The following is a 21,875-nucleotide window of genomic DNA, read 5'->3' on the forward strand; positions in this document are numbered from 1 at the left end:
AGACTATTTTTGAACTCTTGATGCTTCTTATACCACAACTAATTTAGAGGATTATTTTTCTTCATTCTGAAGTAGCAAAAGAATCTAATGTTATATAATGGAACCCTACCTATTTCTGTATTACTATAAAACCCAAACCTACTGTAAATGCCCCATTTCTCCCTCTGGCTCTAGTATTATGATGATGTCAAATTCAAGTTGCAATTGTAGACATTCATTTCCCTTAAGAATGAGTATAAAGCTGAAACATCTTCCACAGTATAGAACCAGACAATTATAACTTTTAACATTGTTTGGATCTTGATTTAGCTATATAAAGACAAACCTAAGACCATCTGAATAGTAAGAATACTGGTAATTTTGTTAGGTACAATTATATAGGGATTGCTTTAAAAAAAAAAAGAACTTAACTTTATTTATTATTTATTTCTTTTTTTATGTGGTGCTGAGGATTGAACCCAGTGTCTCACACATGCTAGGCAAGGGCTCTACCACTAAGCTACAACTCCAACCCCTAATTTTTTAAAAGTTTTTTAATAAGTTCTGAAATATTTATAGACAAAACACCATAGCTGAGATTTGCTTCAAAATACTCCAACATTGTTGGGAAGGGGAATGCAAATGTTGGTAATTGCCCAAATGGATAACAAACACATAAGGGCTCCTTCTTCTATTTTCCTACTTCTGTGTAAAGTTAAAAAAAAACTTCTATAATAAAAAATAAAACACAAAAATACCACTGTTAGGGCTGGGATTGTAGTTCAGTGGCAGAGGGCTTATCTAGCATATGTGAGGCACTGGGTTCCATCCTTAGCACCACATAAAAATAAATAAATAAAATAAAGGCATTTTGCCCAATACAAGTACAAAAAAAATTTTTTTTAAATCCCACTGTCAGGGAAGTCTAATTCAAAAGATATCTTCAATGGCATATAAATTTCTCCATATAATAAAATCATAGGTTCTAAGGTATACAACTGGGAACATACTTAAAATAACATCACCATAATATTCAAAAGCAGTATAGCATTTTAATTGTCTTTTGTGTGTGTACATAAGCTCATGTTATGTGGGTAAAGTGTATTATCTATTCTAGAATTAAGAGTAGCTGTATTTCAAAAATTATAAGAAGAAAAAAAGTTATATCTCTATACATTTTTTGAGGTTAGGAGGCCCAATCCCTGAATAATGGAAAATAATGAGGGTTCATGCTATGAGCTCACTATGTGCCAGGCACTGATCTAAGTACTTTGTATTTACGAGCTTGTGCTAATCTTCACAAATAACCATTGATAAAGGTATTATTGTTATTCCCATTTTGTGGGTAAGACAACTATAATACTGAGAGTTCACATAATTTGGCCAACATCCCACTATTGGTTAATAGAAAAGCTGGAATTCAAACATACGGCATCTGGCTCCAGTGTCTGATCCCTTAATCACCAAGCTCTGTCATTGTCCATGGGGAGAGCATATTTGTAGAGTTCTTTCTTTGTTTAGACTTTAGAGCCTCGGTCTCTTTTAGTCTTAGTAAAATAAAGCAACTCTTGCTGCCTTTGATATCAGTATATTCCTTTTCTTTTCTCATGTACTTCAAGCCTATCACTCCCAACATGGTCACACCAGCTCTGGAATGTTCAGACTTATTTATTACAGATGTTTGTTTATGGCATGATTTCAAAGAACAGAAAACATCAGAGTAAGCTCTTCTGGGTGATTTAGACCAGGGCAATTCTGAGAAACAGCTCTGATACTATGATAGTTGACAATGTCATCTCTCTAATGTGGGTATCGGCTTCTGGGGAAAAACCTTACATGATTTGCCCTAATCACCTGATTTTCTCATATGATCTTTAGCAAATTCTTTGCAGCCCAACAAGCTGGTATCACTCCTTCCATGTTGCCATATTGCCAAGGTTAATAATGGAAACTTCTCTCTCCTCACCTTCTCTTTAGAAGACTTTACTTAGGTGAAAAAAAGAGTTTTTAAGGATTAATTTACCCATGAACTACATGATAATAACCTTTGAATATGATGACTTTAATTTAGTGGACTTTTACTAGCTTCTCTAGAATGAAATTTTGATGAATCTACATGGGGCTTCAATTTGACTTATTTAACTGAATTGATGATTGAACTTATGAACCAAAGGCTTGACTGAATTTTTGAAATTTGTGAAAAGTGATTTTTTTAGCATTCACTGATCAGTCTGATATGTTTGTTTACCTATCCCTGAATGAAAGATTTTCCAATTTTAGAGGGAAACTGTACTGTAAGACCAAGAAATATGTTTATGTAATTTAGAAGTTGTATTTATTACTATAAGATGGCAGTTACTGATATGATGTCTTGATGTGTGGGTTTTTTTGTGTGTGTATATATAGACACACAATTTATCATATATAAATAATATATACAATTTATTATATATAATAGTGCACATTTATTATATAAATATTATATTTATATGTAGTATAAATATTTATTATATATAAAAATATTGTATACTGTACATATATACAATATATTATATATAATAATATATAATAATATATATAATAATGTGCAATATTATATTAATAAATTATATATATAATAAACATCATGTGTTCTGTCTGCTTTTTACTTGATATTACCTGTATATGCATTCTATACAGTAAAGGGAGGGTTTTTCCTATATATAATTCCATCAGAATTTCTCCAGAATCCCAGGAAAAGGACTCTAATCTATATTACTCTAAAAAGTAAATGAGAAAGAAACAAAGAAAGAACAGAAAAGACTGGATTATAATTTTTCTAGAATTGTAGTTCTCCAGCATGGTTGCATATCAGAATCTCCTGGGGAATATGAAAAATACTGCTACTGGGTCATCAAGCCCAGAGATTTTGATTCAAATGGGTGTGGAGACTTTGGTTTTCAGAAGAAACACTTAAATGGTAATGAAGAGCTAGCTGAACTTGTTAGTGATGGAGACACTCTCTACTTTGCTTTCTGAACTTCTTAGTACACATAAAGTACAATTCTAATAATGTGTGAATTTGTGTATTACCATGGAGTGAAGATGGGAATTGGGAATAAAGACCTAGTTCATTCATTTATTATTTGCTCAAATGTCCAACAAATAATTATGCAGTGCCTGTTCCTCAGCAGATATGGTGTTGGGTGCTAGAGGAGCAGTGATAAAGAGAATGATTAAAGAAGCCCGATAGAGCCCTCTCTAACGCCCTCTTTGTAGGCCTGAGTTTCCACTTATGTTAATATCAAGATTAATCAGGTTAGTGGGAGTCCTGTTGTGGGGATGGTGAAGACAGATGAAGTGAGAATGATATGACCACTAGGACCAGTGAGTCTACTAGTAGATTTTGTTCATGGAATGAAAATATTTTGACACTGAAGTGGATCCAAAAGATCACCTACTTTTGTTTTACAGATGAGTAATTTTAAACTCAGAGGGATTAGATGATGAGCCTATGATCATGTAGTTATTTAGGACAGAGCTATAAAACACCGATGGCTGGCCTTTTATAATACTGTCTATGTTCAAGTAAAAACCTCAGCAGACTTTTTTTTTTTCCCCATTCCAAGTTTCTAAAAGAAAATAGTCCCCTGGAAAGAGTCTTTGTGAAAGAAAAGGACCAACTTCTTTTCCTGTTGAGCTAATCCTAGTGTGAAATTAACTAGCAGTGCCGCTAGTAGATTCCACACTGCTGCCCTGTAGGGAGAGAAGCTAAAAAAAAGGAGTAGGTCTTGGTCCATTTCCTCCCTAACTACAGTTGTTCTAAGGTCAAACTCTTAGAACATTAGAAGGAAATGAAGAGAAAATGAAGAGAAAGAACTATTGTGAATATAGTGAGGATCTGAGAATGGAAGAACTAAAAATTAAATCAAAGAAGTGATAATGAAGAATTATGGTTATATATACCTTCCCCCTTCCCCCTTGGAGGATGATTTTCAGGATAAAAAAATGATAAGAGAAATGCACATCCCTTACCACAATAAGATTCCATTTTATACCCCTTTGTTAGAAATTTTAGAAGTCTGACAATATCAAGTGTTGAGAGGGTAATATCAACAGAATCATTTAGAGTCTTTTTTTTTTTGTACCAGGAATTGAGCCCAGGGGTGCTTAACCACTGAGCCACATCTTCAGCTCTTTTTATATTTTGAGACAAGGTCTCAATAAGTTGCTGATGGCCTTACTAAGTTACTGAGGCTGGCTTTGAATTCCTGATCCTCCTGCTTTGGCTTCTGAGGCGCTGGGATTGCAGGCATGAGCTACCATGCCTAGTATGATAGAACCACTTTTAAAAGCTGTTTGGCATAATCTTCTAAAGTTGAATATTCACATACACCACAACTCAGTAATTCCAATCTTGTGTAATTCTCTTCCCATGTGCACCTGAAGGCATTTGTAAACCCATTTATGACAGCATTGTAGTAATAGAAAAATATGAAAATAATCCAAATATTCACCGATAAGTGATAAAGTGTGGTATATTCACACAATGAATATTATACAGCAGTAATAACAAATGAAATATGTGTGTGTGTGTATGTGTGTGTGTGTATTTATCTCAACATGGTTGGATCTCAATAAAATAATGCTGAGTAAGCAAAAAAGCTCACAAAAAATTGCCTCTATCATGGAAATTCCTTTTTAAGTTAAAAATATCAAACCAAATGATATATTTTTAGGAATACATGGATTACTAAATGATGTATTTTTAAATGAGAGGATGATAAATACTAGACTTGGGATAAAAACAACTTCAACTTCTGGAAGTTGGAGGAACAGGGTGGAAAAAGGTCACATAAACAGAAGTAAGCTGTTATTAATATTCTACTTCTTAGTGGTAGATTCACTTTATGTATTAAATTATACCCAGATTAACAGATAATTGTATTGTAGTTATTTATTGCATTGAAACAAAGTATCTTATGATTTACCAATTAAAATGATAACCATTTGCTATTTTGCAAAGTGTCCAGGCTGAGGAATCTGGGTGTATATACCTGGATGGTTCTGGCTTGGGGCTTTCATGAGGTTACAATCAAGTTGTCAGTCAAGGTGATTGTTCTGGAAGGAGCTGGAAGATCCATACCTAAGATGGTTCATTCGCATGTCTATGGTGTGAGACTCAGTTCTCACAATGTGGGTTTTTTCACAGAAGTGTTCCTGACTTGGCTTCCCTCAAGGCACACAGTAGGTGAGAGAAAGAGACAAGGACAGAGACAGAGCAAATAAGCAAGAAATGCCAAAGATGGAAGGAGCTGCAATGACTTTAACGAAGCTAATATCAGAAGTTATGGTCCATGGCTTCTGCTAAATGCCATTACTCACAAAGACCAATCCTGAGACAATGTGGAAAGGGACTCTGGATGGGATAATCAAGAGACAGGGGTCATTTGGTACTATAGTACAACAAAAAAGAACAATTCATGCACCATGGATGAAACTATTCAAGAACAATCAATCATGTGTACCTGAAGTTGGATAAAATAAAATGCATTCACTTTTAAATGCAACAAGACATAAGGAAAGGAGTGAGATGAGTTATCTTTGATTCTGGCTCTTCTATTTTCCAACTTTACCACTGGGTGTCTTTTAACTTCCATTTGTGAAAAAAGGGTAGGGGGATGAGACATTTACTTGCTTCTTGAAATTTTTTTTATCATGAAATATTCAAACATGCACAAAGCAGCTGGGTAGGTGGTGCATGCCTATAATCCCAGTGGCTCAGGAGGCTGAGGAAGGAAGATTGCAAGTTGCAGATCAGCCTCAGCAATTTAGTGAGAATCTGTTTCAAATATTAAACAAATTAGAAAGGGCTGGGGATGTGGCTCAGTGGTTAAGCACCCATGGATTCAACCCCTGGTGCAAACAAACAAACAAAAAACATGCACAAAATAATATAGTATCATGAATGCCAATTGCCTATAATCCACGATCATCGACTTTCTAGAATTTAGGATACTTGTTTCTTCTATTTTCCCTTCCAGAAGTCTCATTTTTTGGGGGGAAGGAGTACCAGGGATTGAAATCAGGGGCACTCAACAACTGAGCCACATCCCCAGCCCTATTTTGTATTTTTATTTAGAGACAGGGTCTCACTGAGTTGCTTAGCCTTGCTGTTGGTAAGCCTCCTGAGCTGCTGGGATTACAGGTGTGTACCACTGCACCTGGCCAGAAGACTCTTAAAGAAAATTCCTGATATGTATTATTTTATCCCTATATACTTTAGTAGTCATCACTTAAAAAATTGACATCTTCTTATAGACTCACAAGTAAAATTAATAACTCCTTTGTAATATATATTCAAATTTCTTTGCATGTCCTAAAACTCACTTTTTATATTTGGCTTGTTAGAATAAGGATCCAGATAAGACTCCACCTCACATTTGGTTTGTATCTTTTAAAATCTTTCAATCTAGAAGAGCCCCTTTTGGGGTTGGGATTGTGGCTTAGGGGTAGAGCACTCACCTAGCACGTGTGGGGCCCTGGGTTCGATCCTCAGCACCACATAAATAAATTAGTGGAATAAAGGCATTGTGTCCAACTACAACTAAAAAATAAATTAATTAATACAGAAGAGTCCCTTTTTACCCTTTGCTTGTTGAAAACCCAGATAGTAAGCTTGTAGACTATCCCACAGCTGAATTTGTTGGTTTCCTTGTGATGACATTTCACTTGTTCTACTCCTTCCTATGTTTCTAGAAGATTGGAAGTCAGTCCAATTGAAAGACTAATTTCCAGTGAGATGAGATTTAGATTTAATTGTTTTGGCAAAAACATTTCTTAGGTGATGTTGTGTATCTCATAATGTACCATATGAGGAGGCCCATTTGTGTGGACTCCCCATTCCTAGTTGATACTGGGTTGATTAGTAAGTTGTGGGTGGTGTCAACAGAGGCCTCCATTGCAAAGTTCCCCATCAGTCTCTGATTAATGATTGTTTTAATCCAGAGAAATTACAAAATGGTGATTTTCTATCCTTTCTTTATTTGATGGCATTATTTTTATATGGAAGAACTTTTCCTTGTGTGCCTAGGCTATTATGTTACCACATTAATTGAGGCTAGTTCCCTGTTCCACATTCTCTCACATCTTTTATTATAGTCATTGCTGCAGCAACCTGCTTCCTGCAGGTGTAACCTGACAGAACCTCTCCTTATACTCATTGGTACTCCCCACTCCCAGTTTCTCTGACTCCACAGGGTGAGATATTGTCACCAGTGACAGCTCGGAGATAGGAGGGAGCTAAGGCCCCAAGGGGGAAACTTGGGCCAATGGGACATGGGAGTAGTGAATAACTGCTCTCCTCTTGCACTGAGTTGACAATTATGAAGTATATTCTACATGGCTGAAGGCCTCATTGCCCACAGTAATGACTAATTTGAGAACACCCTGGTATTGACTTTCCTTGTTTCACCTTCCCTACTCATCCACTGCTGTTTCCTGAGATCACTGTCCAAAATCAACTACCTAAAAGTAAGCCCTTGTCTCAGGTTCAGCTTTCAAGGGGGGTAAGCCAGGCTAAGACACCACTAAACATAATTCATGCAGGAAAGGCAGAATAAATGCTCAGTTCTTTTATTACATTGAAAATATTCAGAGGGTTGCTCTAGTTACATCTAATAATAAACACATGGGTTTATATGTAATCAATGAATTTCAACAAGTTGTAGTTCTTATGCTCTATTTTTTAATTTTTTATTATTTTGATGATCAGATCATCCTCTTCCATCCAGTGGAACTCCTTTATGCTGACTCCTTTGTGCCTTTGACCTGTCCCTTTAGATTTGAATAGCTTTCTTGATTTCTGGTACAACAAGATATTCCAGGCTCTTTATAGCCTGGAATCTGCCATTCTTCCAAAAATACTCATTCCTTTTGCAAAGGAAATGATGTATTAAAAGTACAGTGAGTCGGATATGGTGGTGCATGCCTGTAATCCCAGCTCCTTGGGAGGCTGAGGCAGGAGGATCACAAGTTTTGAGGCCAGCTTTAGCAACTTAACAAAATCCCATCTTAAAATAAAAAATAGGAAGGTCTGCACTCAGTGATCCTGGTTTCAATCCTCAGTACCACACAAAAAAGTACAATATGTTGCTAAAGGTTCTTATTACTATAAAATTGTTATTACCTGTGGGTCTTTTCAAGTGACAAAACAAACAAATGCTTCTTTTTAAAAAATGAATGTAAAACTTTCCTTGTTAAGACATAAGAAGCATTTTTATTGGTGCATATTAATTATACAGAATAGAGGGTTTCATTGTTGGCATATTTGTACATGCATAAAACAATATTTCCCTTGACCCTTCTCTTCTCCTTCCTGATTCTCTTCCTCTAATAGTCTCCCTTATTCATGATGTCTTTTCCCCTGCTTCTAGCTTCTACATATGAGAGAAAAATATGGTACTTGTTTTTATGAGCTTGACTTACTTTGCTTAACATGATGGTCTCTAGTTCCATTCATTTTTCTGTACATGGCACAATTTCATTCTTCTTTGTGGCTGAATAATACTCCATGTGTATCTATATCACATTTTCTTTATCCATTCATGTGTTGTCAGACACCTAGGCTGATTCCGTAACTTGGCTATTATGAGTTGTGCCATAGTAAATGTGAATACTTATGTATATCTACAGTGTGCTAACTTTAATTCTTCTGGATAAATATCAAGGAGTGGTGTAGGTAGATCATATGATAGTTCTATTTTTAGTTTTTTGAGGAATCACCATACTGATTTCCATAATGGCTATACAAAGAAAGATTTTGGAAAAGAATAAGAATAAATATTAAATATATTTAATATATGTAATATTAAATTTCTAATTCAAATTTAATATTACATATATTCTATTACAGAAATCATTGTTCCTAATAAGCCGTATATTGTGTACCTATAATATACACTAATAGTTTGAAAATAATAGCCTGTATATTTCTACTAGCAATAATACTATTGAATAAGACTTAAGATTTATCCTAAGAATATATTCCATTGTGAATGTACTGTGAAAACACTGTTTTTTATCATTTACTTGATGTGGTTTTACCACCAACTTAATATACAGTTAGATCATTTGCTTCAGTTTATTTTCAATTTTTAGAAACTGCAGTTTTCTTTTGGATTTAAAATTATTTTGAACATGATATATACATATATACATATGATCCTAAAAAATCAAAACTATATAGGTCTGGTTTATTCAGAGTGATCAAGCTTCCATGTTGATCTCCTCTGGTTTTTCCTGCCTCAAATATATGTAAATATATATTCAGAGTTCAACTATCTCACCAAAAAATCATACCATACTTTTTGAACTTTTAAAAAACTACTGTATATCCTGCAGACCACTATACATCATGTAAAGAGATGGCCCTTATTTTTTCACAGTTGCATAGTGTGTTTCATTATGTGGATCCACCACAGTTTATTCCACTAGTCTAGTAGTTGTGGTTATTTGGATTGTTCCCAGTCTGTTGCTATTACAAATAATAATACAATGAATAACATTGTGCATAAGTCATTTTGCATTTTGGAACAGCTGCCTACAATTGGGATTTCTGGGTCAAAAGGCAAAATGAGGGGCTGGAGTTGTGTCTCAGTGGTAAAGCGCTTGCCTAGCGCAGGCGAGGCCCTGGGTTCGATCCTCAGCACCACATAAAAATAAAATAAAGGTATTGTGTCCAACTGCAACTAAAAAAAATTTTAAAAAGGCAAAATGATGGGTAATTTTGTTAGTGATTATCAAGTTCCTTTCCATGGGTGCTGTGCACCATTTTTCTTTCTCAATGGCAATATGTGCCATCCCTGTTCCTTACAGCCCACCAACCAAGTAAGTGGGCAATCACAGCTTCACTATCCTTGTTAAGACCTTGTATTTCCACAGGTTGGTCTGGGTTTCCAGTCAACATCAAATATGACCTCACTTCTTTCTAAAGTCAACAGAATACAAAGAGGCAGGTAAGTGAAATCCACTTATTGAGAAAGATTCCTCAGCAAGGCGAAGGAGGAACCATGACCACCTTTTGTCAGATTACTTTCTCTAGAAGAATATCAATATCAAGAGAATTGATATGTATGGCTGGATGTGGAATGACCATAATCTTGCAGGGCTGCTAACTCTCAGGTTCTCTTCTTTTGATGCTTTGTAGGAGTAAATGTTATGAATGGACATTTTTTCTTTTCTCCCTCCCTTTTTCCCTCCTTCCCTTCCTCTGTTTCTGCTGGAGATTGAACCTAGGGCTTTATGTATGCTAGATATGCATTCTACCATTGAACATTGTTTTTTCTTCTAGCAGCTCCATTTCCAGTGGGCTATTTTTCCCTGCCCCAGGTGATAGATATTTGGCAATGTTTGGAGATTTTTGGTTGTCACAATTTTGAAGGGATACTTCTGGAAACCAGTGCAGAGAGGTCAGTGATCTGTTATACAATAATAAGAACATCCCTCCTCACACCAAATAAAGAATAATCTGGTCCAAAATATCAAACATACTTAGGTCAGGAAACCCTGCTAGGGGGGCTAGGTTTGTGGCTCAGTGGTAGAGCGCTTGCCTAGCATGTGTGAGGCACTGAGTTCAATCCTCAACACCACATAAAAATTAAAATAAAGTTATTTAAAAAAGAAACCCTGCTGTATTACTACTTCATGCACACATTCACAGACACCTTTTTAAAAACATTTATTTTTTAGAAGTAGTTGGATATAATATCTTCATTCTATCTATTTTTATGTGGTGCTGAGGATTGAACCCTGGGCTTCGCACGTGCTAGATGAGCGCTCTACTGCTGAGCTACAATCCCAGCCCACGGACATCTTTAAAGTAGCTATTATCAATGGCAAAGGAAGGGCAGAATCCCAGATACTGCCTCCCTGCTCCTCCTAAAGTCACTAGCAATTTGGAAATCTCTTTAATCATAAAGATTTGAAAGAATTATATATTTACCTGGAAGATTAAAGAACAAATACATTTTGACCTTCTAAACCCTGATAATCATTATGTATAATGCAACCTTTTAACTGTAAGTATAAAAGAAAGTGCTGATTATTTAAAGTAAATGGGACCAAAAGTCCCATGAATAATCAAAAACTTGGTTAATAGAGTATGACCAGAGAATAATGCCCTTGGTTTCTGTGGAGAAGTTAAAGTACATGCTGTGAATTGATATTAAGGAAATTGCATGAAAAGTTGCTCTTAAGGTACCATGATTCTGAAGAAACAGTCTTGAGTGCACAGTATATCACATTCAGTCTTTATCTTTCTTTGGATTTTCATGACTTTTTTCACCTTGGATAACCCAGAAGCTCAGGCCTTTGAACCTTTTGAAATGGTACAGTATCTGAATCACCGCATTTATTTTCATCTAACAGCAGACTTGTATTTTATTGCCAGGAGTTTATCTCTTTCACAGGAATTATTTTCAAACTTCAGCATACTTCACTTATTTTGAGGAGAGAAACTGTTTTTGATATCTTTCAGCATACTCCACTTTAAATAATCTGTACCCCTAAAAAGTCATACCTAAATTAAATTTTTGTAAATTTGAATCATAAGGGAAATTTGTTATTAAAAAGGACTCAAACCTTTTGTAAAGTATCTTGTTTACAAACTGAACAATTCCTCTTAATTTGCCATTTTTTCTAAGTTCCAATTTTTATATGTAGCCCAAAAATCTATGCATGGTTCAAATTTAAAAAATACTAACCATGAATTTAGGAAGATTTAAAGCTGAAGAGAATTTTAGAAGCTATAAATATATGAGTGTAAAAACTAGGTAATGCAGCCTGTATGAATAAGGGTTTAACACTTGTTTTGGGTGATGAGGAAGAGGGTAAAATGTTGCACCTACTAAAGAAAATAATAGGTAACACTACTAAAACAATATTCACATTGACAACTTTCCATCAACAATGATGAGGAAAAAATGGATTGCAGTCTTTTACATAAGAGTAAGGTTAAGAGTATGCATTAAAAAAGAAATAGACTGTCTGGGTCCATATTCTGCCTAGCATGTTTGTTCGAAACTTAACACAATTCACCTGTGCCTGAGTTTCCTCTTATAAAACACGAAGAATACTAAGATCTACTTAACGAGGCTGTTTTGTGCTCATACGTGAAAAGCACTCGGTCCAGCGATACGGTTTTGAACCCTGGATGGAGAGTGGAGTTCCAAGGCTACGAATGAAGAGGAAAACGACAGAGGTGAAAGCTGGGAGGAGGCAGCGTTTCATTCCAACCTCTCTGCGCCGTGCGAAGGTGGCACAGCTGATTCTGCCCGGACTGCACATCAGCGGAAACGGACGCTGAGATGAGGCCGGTGACTCAACGACTCTCAGAGGACGTCCCTAAGGGAAAGGTACCCTTTTCGCTGCGCTACGCCACTTTCAGTCTGGTAGGGCGTAGAGGACACGTGGGCGGAGTCCTACAGCCGGACTCGGCCTTCCACCGGAGAGCCGTGGCAGCCTGAGGTACAGGCAGCCAGGCCGCCTTCACTCCGGTCCACTGCCCCTACCAAGGGCTGGCGGCGGACAGCAACCAACGGCTTCGGGAGGAGCCGGCGCCTGGGCCTGACACTCTTCCTTGCGGGCGAGACGGGGCAGGGGTAGACACTGGACTGACACCCGACTCTTAGGACAAACATACGTGCCCACTCGGTGCTGGGCGCCGGGAAGCCCTGATGAATCCCGACTGGACCCAGATTAGAGGCGCCGGGGGACCCCTCCGTGCACACACACAATCTCTGCCACGGGATCTTCCTAAACCAAGGAGAGGAGAGGTTTTCATTCCCCCCGTGGCCTCTCAGGGCTCGCTTCCAAAACTCCGCCTATGGGGGCATTACTGGCTGCGCCGTAAAGTAGGGGACATTCTTTGCTCCTCAAGAGCCCGCCTCCATCTTTACGGCAGGCCGCATTCCACGCCTCCAATATGGCGCCCCCCACATAGACTTTGGTTGTGGTTTCTGCTCCCGGTACCCGGGGTCAGTTTTGAGCCGGAGCTGTTGTCTATCCTACTCGAGCTGTAGAAAGCAGCAAAGGTCGTTTCTGGTCACGGCTCTAAGGAAGCCACTCTCCTTTGAGAGACGGGAGCCACCGATTTTTTTTTAGTTCCTCGAAGTTCCTCCTCAGCCCCTGCTTGGTTTCCCCCGCCACCTCCGGACACCCCCCAGGTCCCTAACTCTTCCAGACTCTAACCATGAACCTTCAACGTCTGCTGTTGCGCTTTCCGGGTTATCTGGGGGCCTTGGCCCCCCCACGTCGCCTGTGGCAGTTCCCATCCCTCGACACTGTCTCCCCGTTGGGACCCTGGCGTGGTCAGTCCTCCAGGTCCCCAGCCCACTGGAACCAGGTGGTGTCAGAGGCTGAGAAGATCGTGGGCTATCCCACATCCTTCATGAGCCTCCGCTGCCTGCTGAGCGACGAGCTCAGCAACATCGCAATGCAGGTGCGGAAGCTGGTGGGAACTCAGCACCCTCTGCTTACCACTGCCAGGTGAGGACCCCCAGTCCCGCTGACCCCGCGCGCACCCATTCAAGTTCTGTTTCTTGGCCAAACACCCTTCCTAACTCGCTGAGGCTGCTTCCTGCCAGTCTTTATCTTTTCTTTCTTTCGGCTCTTCTAGACATTACTTTTTTTTTTTTTTTTTAAATAAACTGTTGTCTTTCTTCTTGTCCACCTTGACATTCTTTCTCCACTAACCCAGCTGAGTAGATGAATGGTTTTCTTATGAGAAACTCTTGTTATGTTCTTTGCGATTTTGCTGTTTTAGTTGTTGATGGAGAAGATGCTACAGTGATTTGTGGAGAAATTGAGCATGCATGTAATTTATTGAGTCACTTTCTAGAAATGGCCTTATAAAAGTGGGATAGATTAGTTTTCAGTTCCGCACTCTTCATTGGGTCACTCCCAGAAAGAGTAGGGAGGGACAGAGAGAGACTGGAAATAGACACTTCTTTTCATCGAATGTCCAGGCTTGAAGTAAGTATTTATTCAGTCTGTAGTCATATACTTCTTGGGGTTTTTATCACTCATGCTGGACTGTTTCTGTGAAAACTGTCACAAGTTTTTTGTTTTTTTTTAAGCATGTTTTTTTTTTCCCCCACTTAAAAACAGCCTGTACCGTGTGTGTGTGTGTGTGTGCGCGCGTGCGCGCGCGCGCGCGCCCGAGGTACTGGTGATAATGCACAAGTACTGTATTGCTGAGCTACACCCCCAGCCCAACAACCCACGTCTTTTGATTTGTAATTAATTTTAAACGAAGGGGGAAGTTGCAAGAATGAAAATAGTACAAAGAACACACTTGTATGACCATTTATTAGATTCACCTACCACACACACTACTCATTGTGGATGTTATATATATATATATATATATATATATATTTTTTTTTTTCCTGAATCATTTGAAGTTAGATTGCATATATCATGGTCCTTTACTCCTAAAAACTCAAGTGTCTATTTCCTAAGCTTAGAGATAATTCTTTTATGTAGTTGTGAATTTGGGTACATTTAATATTTTTTAAATATTTATTTTTGTTGTAGATATCTTTATTTTATTTATTGATTTTTATGGGGTGCTGAGGATTCAACTCAGTGCCTCACATGTGCTAGGTGAGCTCTCTGTCACTGAGCCACAACTTCAGCCCGGGTACACTTAATATTGATAAAATACTTTTATTTAATCTACTGTTTATATTCCAATTTTTAAAATTGACCTAATAATGTCTTTTTAACATTCTTTATGCTCCAATACAGGATCCAGATTAAGGTCAAGTATTGCATTTAGTTGTGATGTCCCTTCAGTGTCCTTCAATCAGGATTATTTCCATACCTCTTCTTGGCTTTCCTGACCGAAACAATGGTTCTCAATTTAGCCTCAAAGGGGGCATTTGACAATCTATGACAGAACTTTTGGTTATCACAAATGGGGGCAAGTAGAGGCTGGGGGTGCCACCCTAGAATGCTAGCATAGCCCCTCCTTTAGTTTAATCAATGGTAATGTCTACTGCAACTGTAGTATAATTCTACAAGCAGGATATTGACATTGATACAATCAAGATACATACTAATATAATTAAGATACACTTTCATCACTATAAGTCTCTCTCCTGTTGCTTTTTTTAGCTACACCCACTTCCCTTGTCCACTCCCTTGCTTAATATTTTATGAGAAACACCTGTCACTTTCTTACGATAAAAGTTGCCAAATAGCATAAAAAAGTGATTGTATTTCTTTTCTTTTGGTACTGAGCCACTTCCCTGGCCTTTTTTATTTTTTGAGACAGGGTCTTGCTAAGGTTTCTTAGGGCCTCACTAAGTTGTTGATGCTGGCTTTGAACTTGTGATCCTCCTGCCTCAGCCACCTGAGTCACTGGGATTACTGGTTATGCCGCTGCGCCTGGCTTCAAGTGATTGTATTTCTTAACATTGTTCCTAATTATCAGGAATGTCACCTTATGATTGCACTAAAACTTATCTGGTAGCTGGAATGTTACTTCTCCAGAGATTGTAGGTGATAAACACTCAGAACACACACACACACACACAGATGTATATATGTATATGGTTTAAAGCTTAATAATGAAACTAACAAGTCTACTATCCAACTTAATAAGTATAACTTTGCCAATTTTGTTGACGATACATGTGTATTTTCTAGTCTCTCTCTGATCTCTATCTACTACTTTTTTTCTTAGAGTTACATAGGTATTTCTCTAAACAATAGCATGTTTAATTTTGCCCATATTCTTTGAAATTTTCAAATATGATAGTTAATTACTTATGGTTTTCTATAACTTTTAAAATTCATTACTGTTTCTGAGACTCATTCATGTTGTATATTTAACTGTATTTCATTTATTTTTCACTAGTGTGTGAAATTCCATTGGGTGAATATACCACAGTCTTCTTTTAATCAGCATTGGGATGTTTGCATTTTTTTGGTGTTATGAAAAAGTCTGCTATGAATATGTTTGTATGTCTTGGTGTACATGTCTTGAGGGTATAGATAGGAGTATAATTATGGTGTGCACATGTTCATCTTTAGAAGATAATATCAAATTGTTTTCTAAAGTGGTTATACCAGTTTACACTGTCACAAGCAGTGTCTGAGTTCACGTTATTCCATGTTCTTATGACACTAGAATCATTGAGGTTTCTTAATTTTTACTAATGGAGAAGAGTCTCTCTCTCTCTCTCTCTCTCTCTCTCTCTCTCTCTCTCTCTGTGTGTGTGTGTGTGTGTGTGTGTGGTGGGCATGGTTGTGTCCACGATGGGGTTTGTAGTAGTATAGTAAGTACATTGTGAGTATTGTATTCCCTTTAATAAAGCATTGAAGTGAAAAGGGCAGAGCTGAAAAGAAGTTTATTTAATGTGTATTTTTGGAGAATTGCAGTTCATTTACTTAGTTGCCACAGGATCAGATGAAGACTTGACAAAGATCTCTTCTGAGAACATTAGAGACACACCAGATGAAAGGTGTGTCTAATGGCTTTGCAGCTTCCCTGATTATAACTTTCCCTGTCTAGTAGTCTCACAGTATAGGGAAAGAATCAAAGAGGAACTAAATTTTAGCAAAGTTGTTAAGGTAGCATATATGAATTGTTATTTTGCAAGAGAAGAAGGAACTCATTTGCATGTAATGTTACTATAGTTATTATGAGTGTATGTTGCAAATTATTAACAGTCTAAACTCATAGGCAGTCAATGGAAAAATAATCTTTCGGGGAGAGGACATATCTCTTTCTCTTTATACATGCGCACAGCGGGCGCACACACACATACACACCGTACATCTGTTTTAGCAAAGGAGGAAGGACTTGATGCATGGGTTAGGCAGGTTATGGCTATTGTAAATTAGAGCTAAAATATAAACATTATCTTATTTTACATACTGTACACCATACTTTGTTGAAGTCTTGTCAGCAAAGCATTGATAATTAAGAGGAAAATACTCTCAGTAAGGTAGCCCAAAGGGCACAAACACCTCCTGTAGTTGGTGTAGTTAGGACCATAGGGAATTGGACTGCTCAATTCTTTACAATTTTAATGACCCATTTTATACTCTGATTTCCTAATATTTTCTTAAATCAATATTCTAATCTTTTGTGCCATTTACTTTAAATTTTTTAATTTTTATTTTTAGTTGTAGATGAACATAATACCTTTATTTATTTATTTTATGTGATGCTGAGTATTGAACCCAGTGTCTCACACGAGCTAGGCAAACACTCTACTGCTGAACCCCAATTGCAGCCTGCACCATTTACTTGTTGAGTATATCTGAACTGTATGTTTAGGATGAAACATATCTAATAGTCCTAACATTTAAATGAGTTGTAATAGTGTTGGCAAACAGCAGGAGATGAAAAGGCAGTCACCATTCACTATTTTTTTTTCTTTACCTAAGCCACCCCATCAAGAAAAGTGTTACGGTTTAGATATGGTGTCCCCTAAAAGCCCATATGTGAGACAGTAAGATTGGGTTATATCCTTAACCTAATCAGTGAATTAATCCCTCATGGGATTAACTGAGTGGAGACAGGTGGGATGTGTTTGGAGGAAGTGGTTCATTGGAGATGGGGATATGGGGTATATATTTATATTTGGAGAGTGGAGTCTCTATCTCTGCTTTGTGATCATTATGTGAACTGCTTCCCTCTGCCACACTCTTCCACCATAATGTCCTGCTTCACCTTGAGCCCTGAGGAATGGTGCTTGCTGTCTCTGGACCTCTGAAACTGTGAAACCCAAAATAAACTTTCCCCCCTCTATAATTGTGCTGGTCGGGTCTTTTAGTCACAGTGGTGAAATAGCCGACTAAAACAAGAAGGGGAAAGAGAACCTTAGAAGTACATACTCTTGGGCTGGGGATGTGGCTCAAGCGGTAGCGTGCTCGCCAGGCATGCGTGCGGCCCAGGTTCAATCCTCAGCACCACATACAGCAAAGATGTTGTGTCCGCCGAAAACTAAAAAATAAAAAAAAATAAAAAAAAAAAAGAAGTACATACTCTTTTACAATTTAATTCTGAAGTGAGTAAATTTAAAAATCTTGATGTTGTTGAGCTAATAATCCTAGTACTGGGAACAGTGGAGCAAGAAGCTCTTATTTTTTACACTTCTTCTAGATTTTCTAGGATCTCTCTGTTGTAACCTCCATTTAGATAAATAATTTTCAATAAATTGATTCAGTGTTTATTGTAACTTATGAACATAAAACAATCTGAAACAGGGACCCTGTCCCTTAATGAATTGACATTCTATTGAACACTAAATATGTTTACTAATATCTAACAGAATGATAAAACAACTTGTGGCTAATGAGCTATTACAGTTAGATATGACCTAGAATAGTAAAGAACCTTTCATGGAGAAATTGGGACTTCATTCAAGGATAGATGGATACAAATTACATGAGTAGTATTTTAGGGTGTTGGTAGTATATTATATATTTTTATCCTTCATGGTTTTATCTATTTTTCTCAGACTATCATACTGCTATTAATATGCGGAACACTTTAAAAGAATACGCAGTAAAGTAAAATAAATCAACTAGAGTAGCCAAAACAATGTTGAGGTGGGGATAAAGCGGGAGAAACTATTCTGTCTACTGCTCCATCTTATTATACCTATATTTATTAAAAAACAGTGTGGTATTGGCAGAGGCACAGACAAATCAACAGATCAGAACAGAAAATCCAGAAATAGATCAACATGAATATGCCCAACTGATTCTTAAAAAGTATAAAAGCAATTCAGTGGAGGGAGGATACTCTTTTCAACAAATGATATTGAAATATTTGGACATCATAGGAAAAAAAAGAAAAAATACCCTCAACCTAAATCTTACCCTGTGTATTTTCAAAAGTCATTATAGAGGGCTGGGGTTGTAGCTCAGTGATAGAGCGCTTGCCTAGCACATGAGAGGGACTGAGTTTGATCCTCAGCACCATGTAAAACATAAATAAATAAAGTAAAGGTATTGTGTCCATCTACAACTAAAAAATATTTTTTAAAAAAGTATAGGGCTGGGGTAGTAGAATGCTTGCCTAGCACATGTGAAGCACTGTGTTCAATCCTCAGCACCACATATAAATAAATAAATAAATGAATAAATAAATAAAGATATTGTGTCCATCTATAACTAAAAGTCAATATAAATTGATCATTGTGAAATCAATGCAAAATAGATTTGAAACATAAAACTATAGAACTTTTAGAAGAAAACAAGGTGAAAATCTTTAGAACTTAAACAGTGCCAATCCCCTTAGATTGGCACCAAAAAAATTAATAAAAGGAAATAGTTGGACACGATAAAAATTAAAAATTTTGCTATGGCAAAGATCCTGGGAAAAGGATGAAAAGATTAGTCACAGACTGGGAGAAAATATTTCCAAATCACATTTTTGAAGAAGGACTTATAGACATAATATGTAAAGAATTCTCTAAACTCAACAGTAAGAAACAAAGAGTACAATGGGAAAATGGACAAAGAGATGATTCTATAGAGGTGGCAAGTATGCTTGTGGAAAATGTTCAACATTATTAGCCATTAGGGAAATGCAAATTAAAGCCATCATGAAATACCACCACTTACCCTATTAGAATGACTAAAATAAAAAGTACTGACAATATGAAGTCCTGGTGAAGATGTAGAGAAACTAGATTTCTCATGTATTGTTTTATAGGTAAAATTATATAGCCATTCTGGAAAAACAGCTTAGCAATGTCTCATAAAATTAAACATACATTTAACATACATCCCATACTCCTAAGCAGAAATAAAACTTATGTCTATATCAAAACCTATACCAGAATGTTTATTGCATCTTATTTGTAATAACCTCAAATTGACCAACCCACATGTCATACAGTGGTGATTGGTGAGCTGTGGTACATAGATAATAATAAAATAGTACTGGATAAGAAAAAGAAATGAGATATTGATACATGCAGCAACTTGGATGAATCTCAAAGGAATTATGCTAAGTAAAAAAAGTCAATCTCCTTCCTCAAAAAATTAAAAGTAGAATAACTATATGATCCAGCAATTGCACTACTACACACACACACACACACACACACACACACACAAGACAGCAGAGTCTCAAAAGAGATATTTGTATGTCTACATTCATAACAGCAGTATTCATAATAGTCAAAAGATAGAAGCAACCCAAGTGCCAATTAATGGATAACCAGATTAACAAAATCGTATGTACATATAATGGAATATTATTCAGCTTTATAAAGAAAAGAATTCTGGCACATGTTATAACATGGATGAACCTCAAAGACATATTCTAAGTGAAAATTATCCACTCAAAAAAACAATATGATTTTACTTATATGAGTAGCCAGGATAGTCAAATTCAGAGAAACAATAGTGTAGAAACAGAAAGTTGCCAGGGATTGGAGGGAGGGGAAAATGGGGAGTTGTTGTTTGATGGGTGTAAAGCTTCAGTTTTGCAAGATAAAAAAGTTCTGGAGATTGATTGCACAACAGTGTGAATTAACACTACTATATACATTTAAAAATCGTTAAGATGGTAAATTTCATGTGTGTGTATTTTATCACAATTTTTAAAAAAGTCAGCTTAAAGCGTTTATAATAGTATATGATTTCATTTGTGCAACATGTCATTTTCAAAATGCCAAAACTATAGAGATGGATAAAATATTAGTGGTTTCTGGAGTCAAATAATGTTGGGAATAGGGATGAGCATAAATATAAAGAGGTATATTGTGGTGATGGAGCAGTTTGGAATCTTTTGATGGTGGTTACATGAATCTAGACAAGGGATGAAGTTGCATAGAACTATATGCACTTACAACAAGTGAATGCAGATGGAAAAAATGCTGAAAATGGAATAAGATCTATAGCTAACACTAAGGTAATTGTCAATTTTTTGTTCTTGGTATTGCTAACCAACTATAGAAGATAACACTATTGGGTGAAGCTGGGCGAAGGGTACATAGAACTCAGTATATAATATTTTTGCAATTTTCTGTTTATAATTATTTCATTACTTTGAAAAGCTTATATATATATATATATATATATATATATATATATATATATATATATATATATATATATATATCAATCACTTCAAGTCAATAGAAATGTGGGGGTTGGGGGAGAAAGTAGGCCTGGGAGACTGGAGATTTGTGTGTTCTAGTTTCATCTTTGTAGGCATGTAACTGTGTAACCCCAGCAAGTCATTTGATCTCTCTGGGCTTTAGTTTCCTGAGAAATGAGGTAAGGATTGATGAGGTGATTTCCAGTGATATTGCCATTTCCACACTTGTCTAGAAATTAGTGTTGTGCTTTGAGAAAACCTTTCTTAGTTCTGAGAGTGAACAGATTGAATGCAGATTAAATGAGTAAAAGAAATCTATAGTCCTTTTTCCACAATTTAAAAATCCTGAAAGCTCAGAAAACAGAATGTTTTTGCAGACTCAAATTCAACCTGAACTGCTGTTAGATTGTTATCCCACTGAAAGTCAATATTTATGTATTTAATTACAGAAGTATTAATGCCTTTGATTACAGGGTGCTGCCCCAGTTCCTGCTGGAGTGTTGGGCTAAAAGGACCTTCCTAAAATCAGAAAAAAAATTGAATTCTGAAAAGACACTTGGTTCAGAGGCTTTGTTGAGTAATTGTGTACCTGTCCAAATTGGACAGTGATGTTGTAGGATGGTCGGGCTATGTGATTTAGCTTGGTAGTGTGGGGGAAGCTAAAGGTAGCCACAGTGCATCATTTTAGTTTTCTGCCTGTACAAATTGTGCCTTGTTGTTTCATTTCTTCCTTCCTAATTAAATCTAATTATCCACTTAGGCATTTTATATGTTATATATACGT

At 36.7% G+C, this 21,875-nt stretch overlaps 1 protein-coding gene across 2 annotated transcripts in view; it reads left to right on the forward strand.

Annotated features, from left to right (window-relative positions):
- The first annotated feature begins 12,411 nt into the window (after positions 1–12,411).
- The window catches only part of Pdss2 (decaprenyl diphosphate synthase subunit 2), a 279,973-nt gene continuing 270,509 nt past the window's right edge, over positions 12,412–21,875 (forward strand). The window contains exon 1 of one of the 2 annotated variants that reach the window (XM_046430499.2): positions 12,412–13,503. In XM_046430499.2, the coding sequence (XP_046286455.1) occupies positions 13,208–13,503 (296 nt within the window). In that variant the 5' untranslated portion in view covers positions 12,412–13,207. The remainder of the gene's footprint in view (positions 13,504–21,875) is intronic. The other variant, XM_046430505.2, reaches the window with a different exon arrangement.

The sequence above is a fragment of the Marmota monax genome, unplaced genomic scaffold (genome assembly GCF_021218885.2).
Source record: "Marmota monax isolate L192 unplaced genomic scaffold, Marmota_monax_Labrador192_F-V1.1 WCK01_AAM20220418_F8-fsc00013, whole genome shotgun sequence".
NCBI lineage: Eukaryota > Metazoa > Chordata > Mammalia > Rodentia > Sciuridae > Marmota > Marmota monax.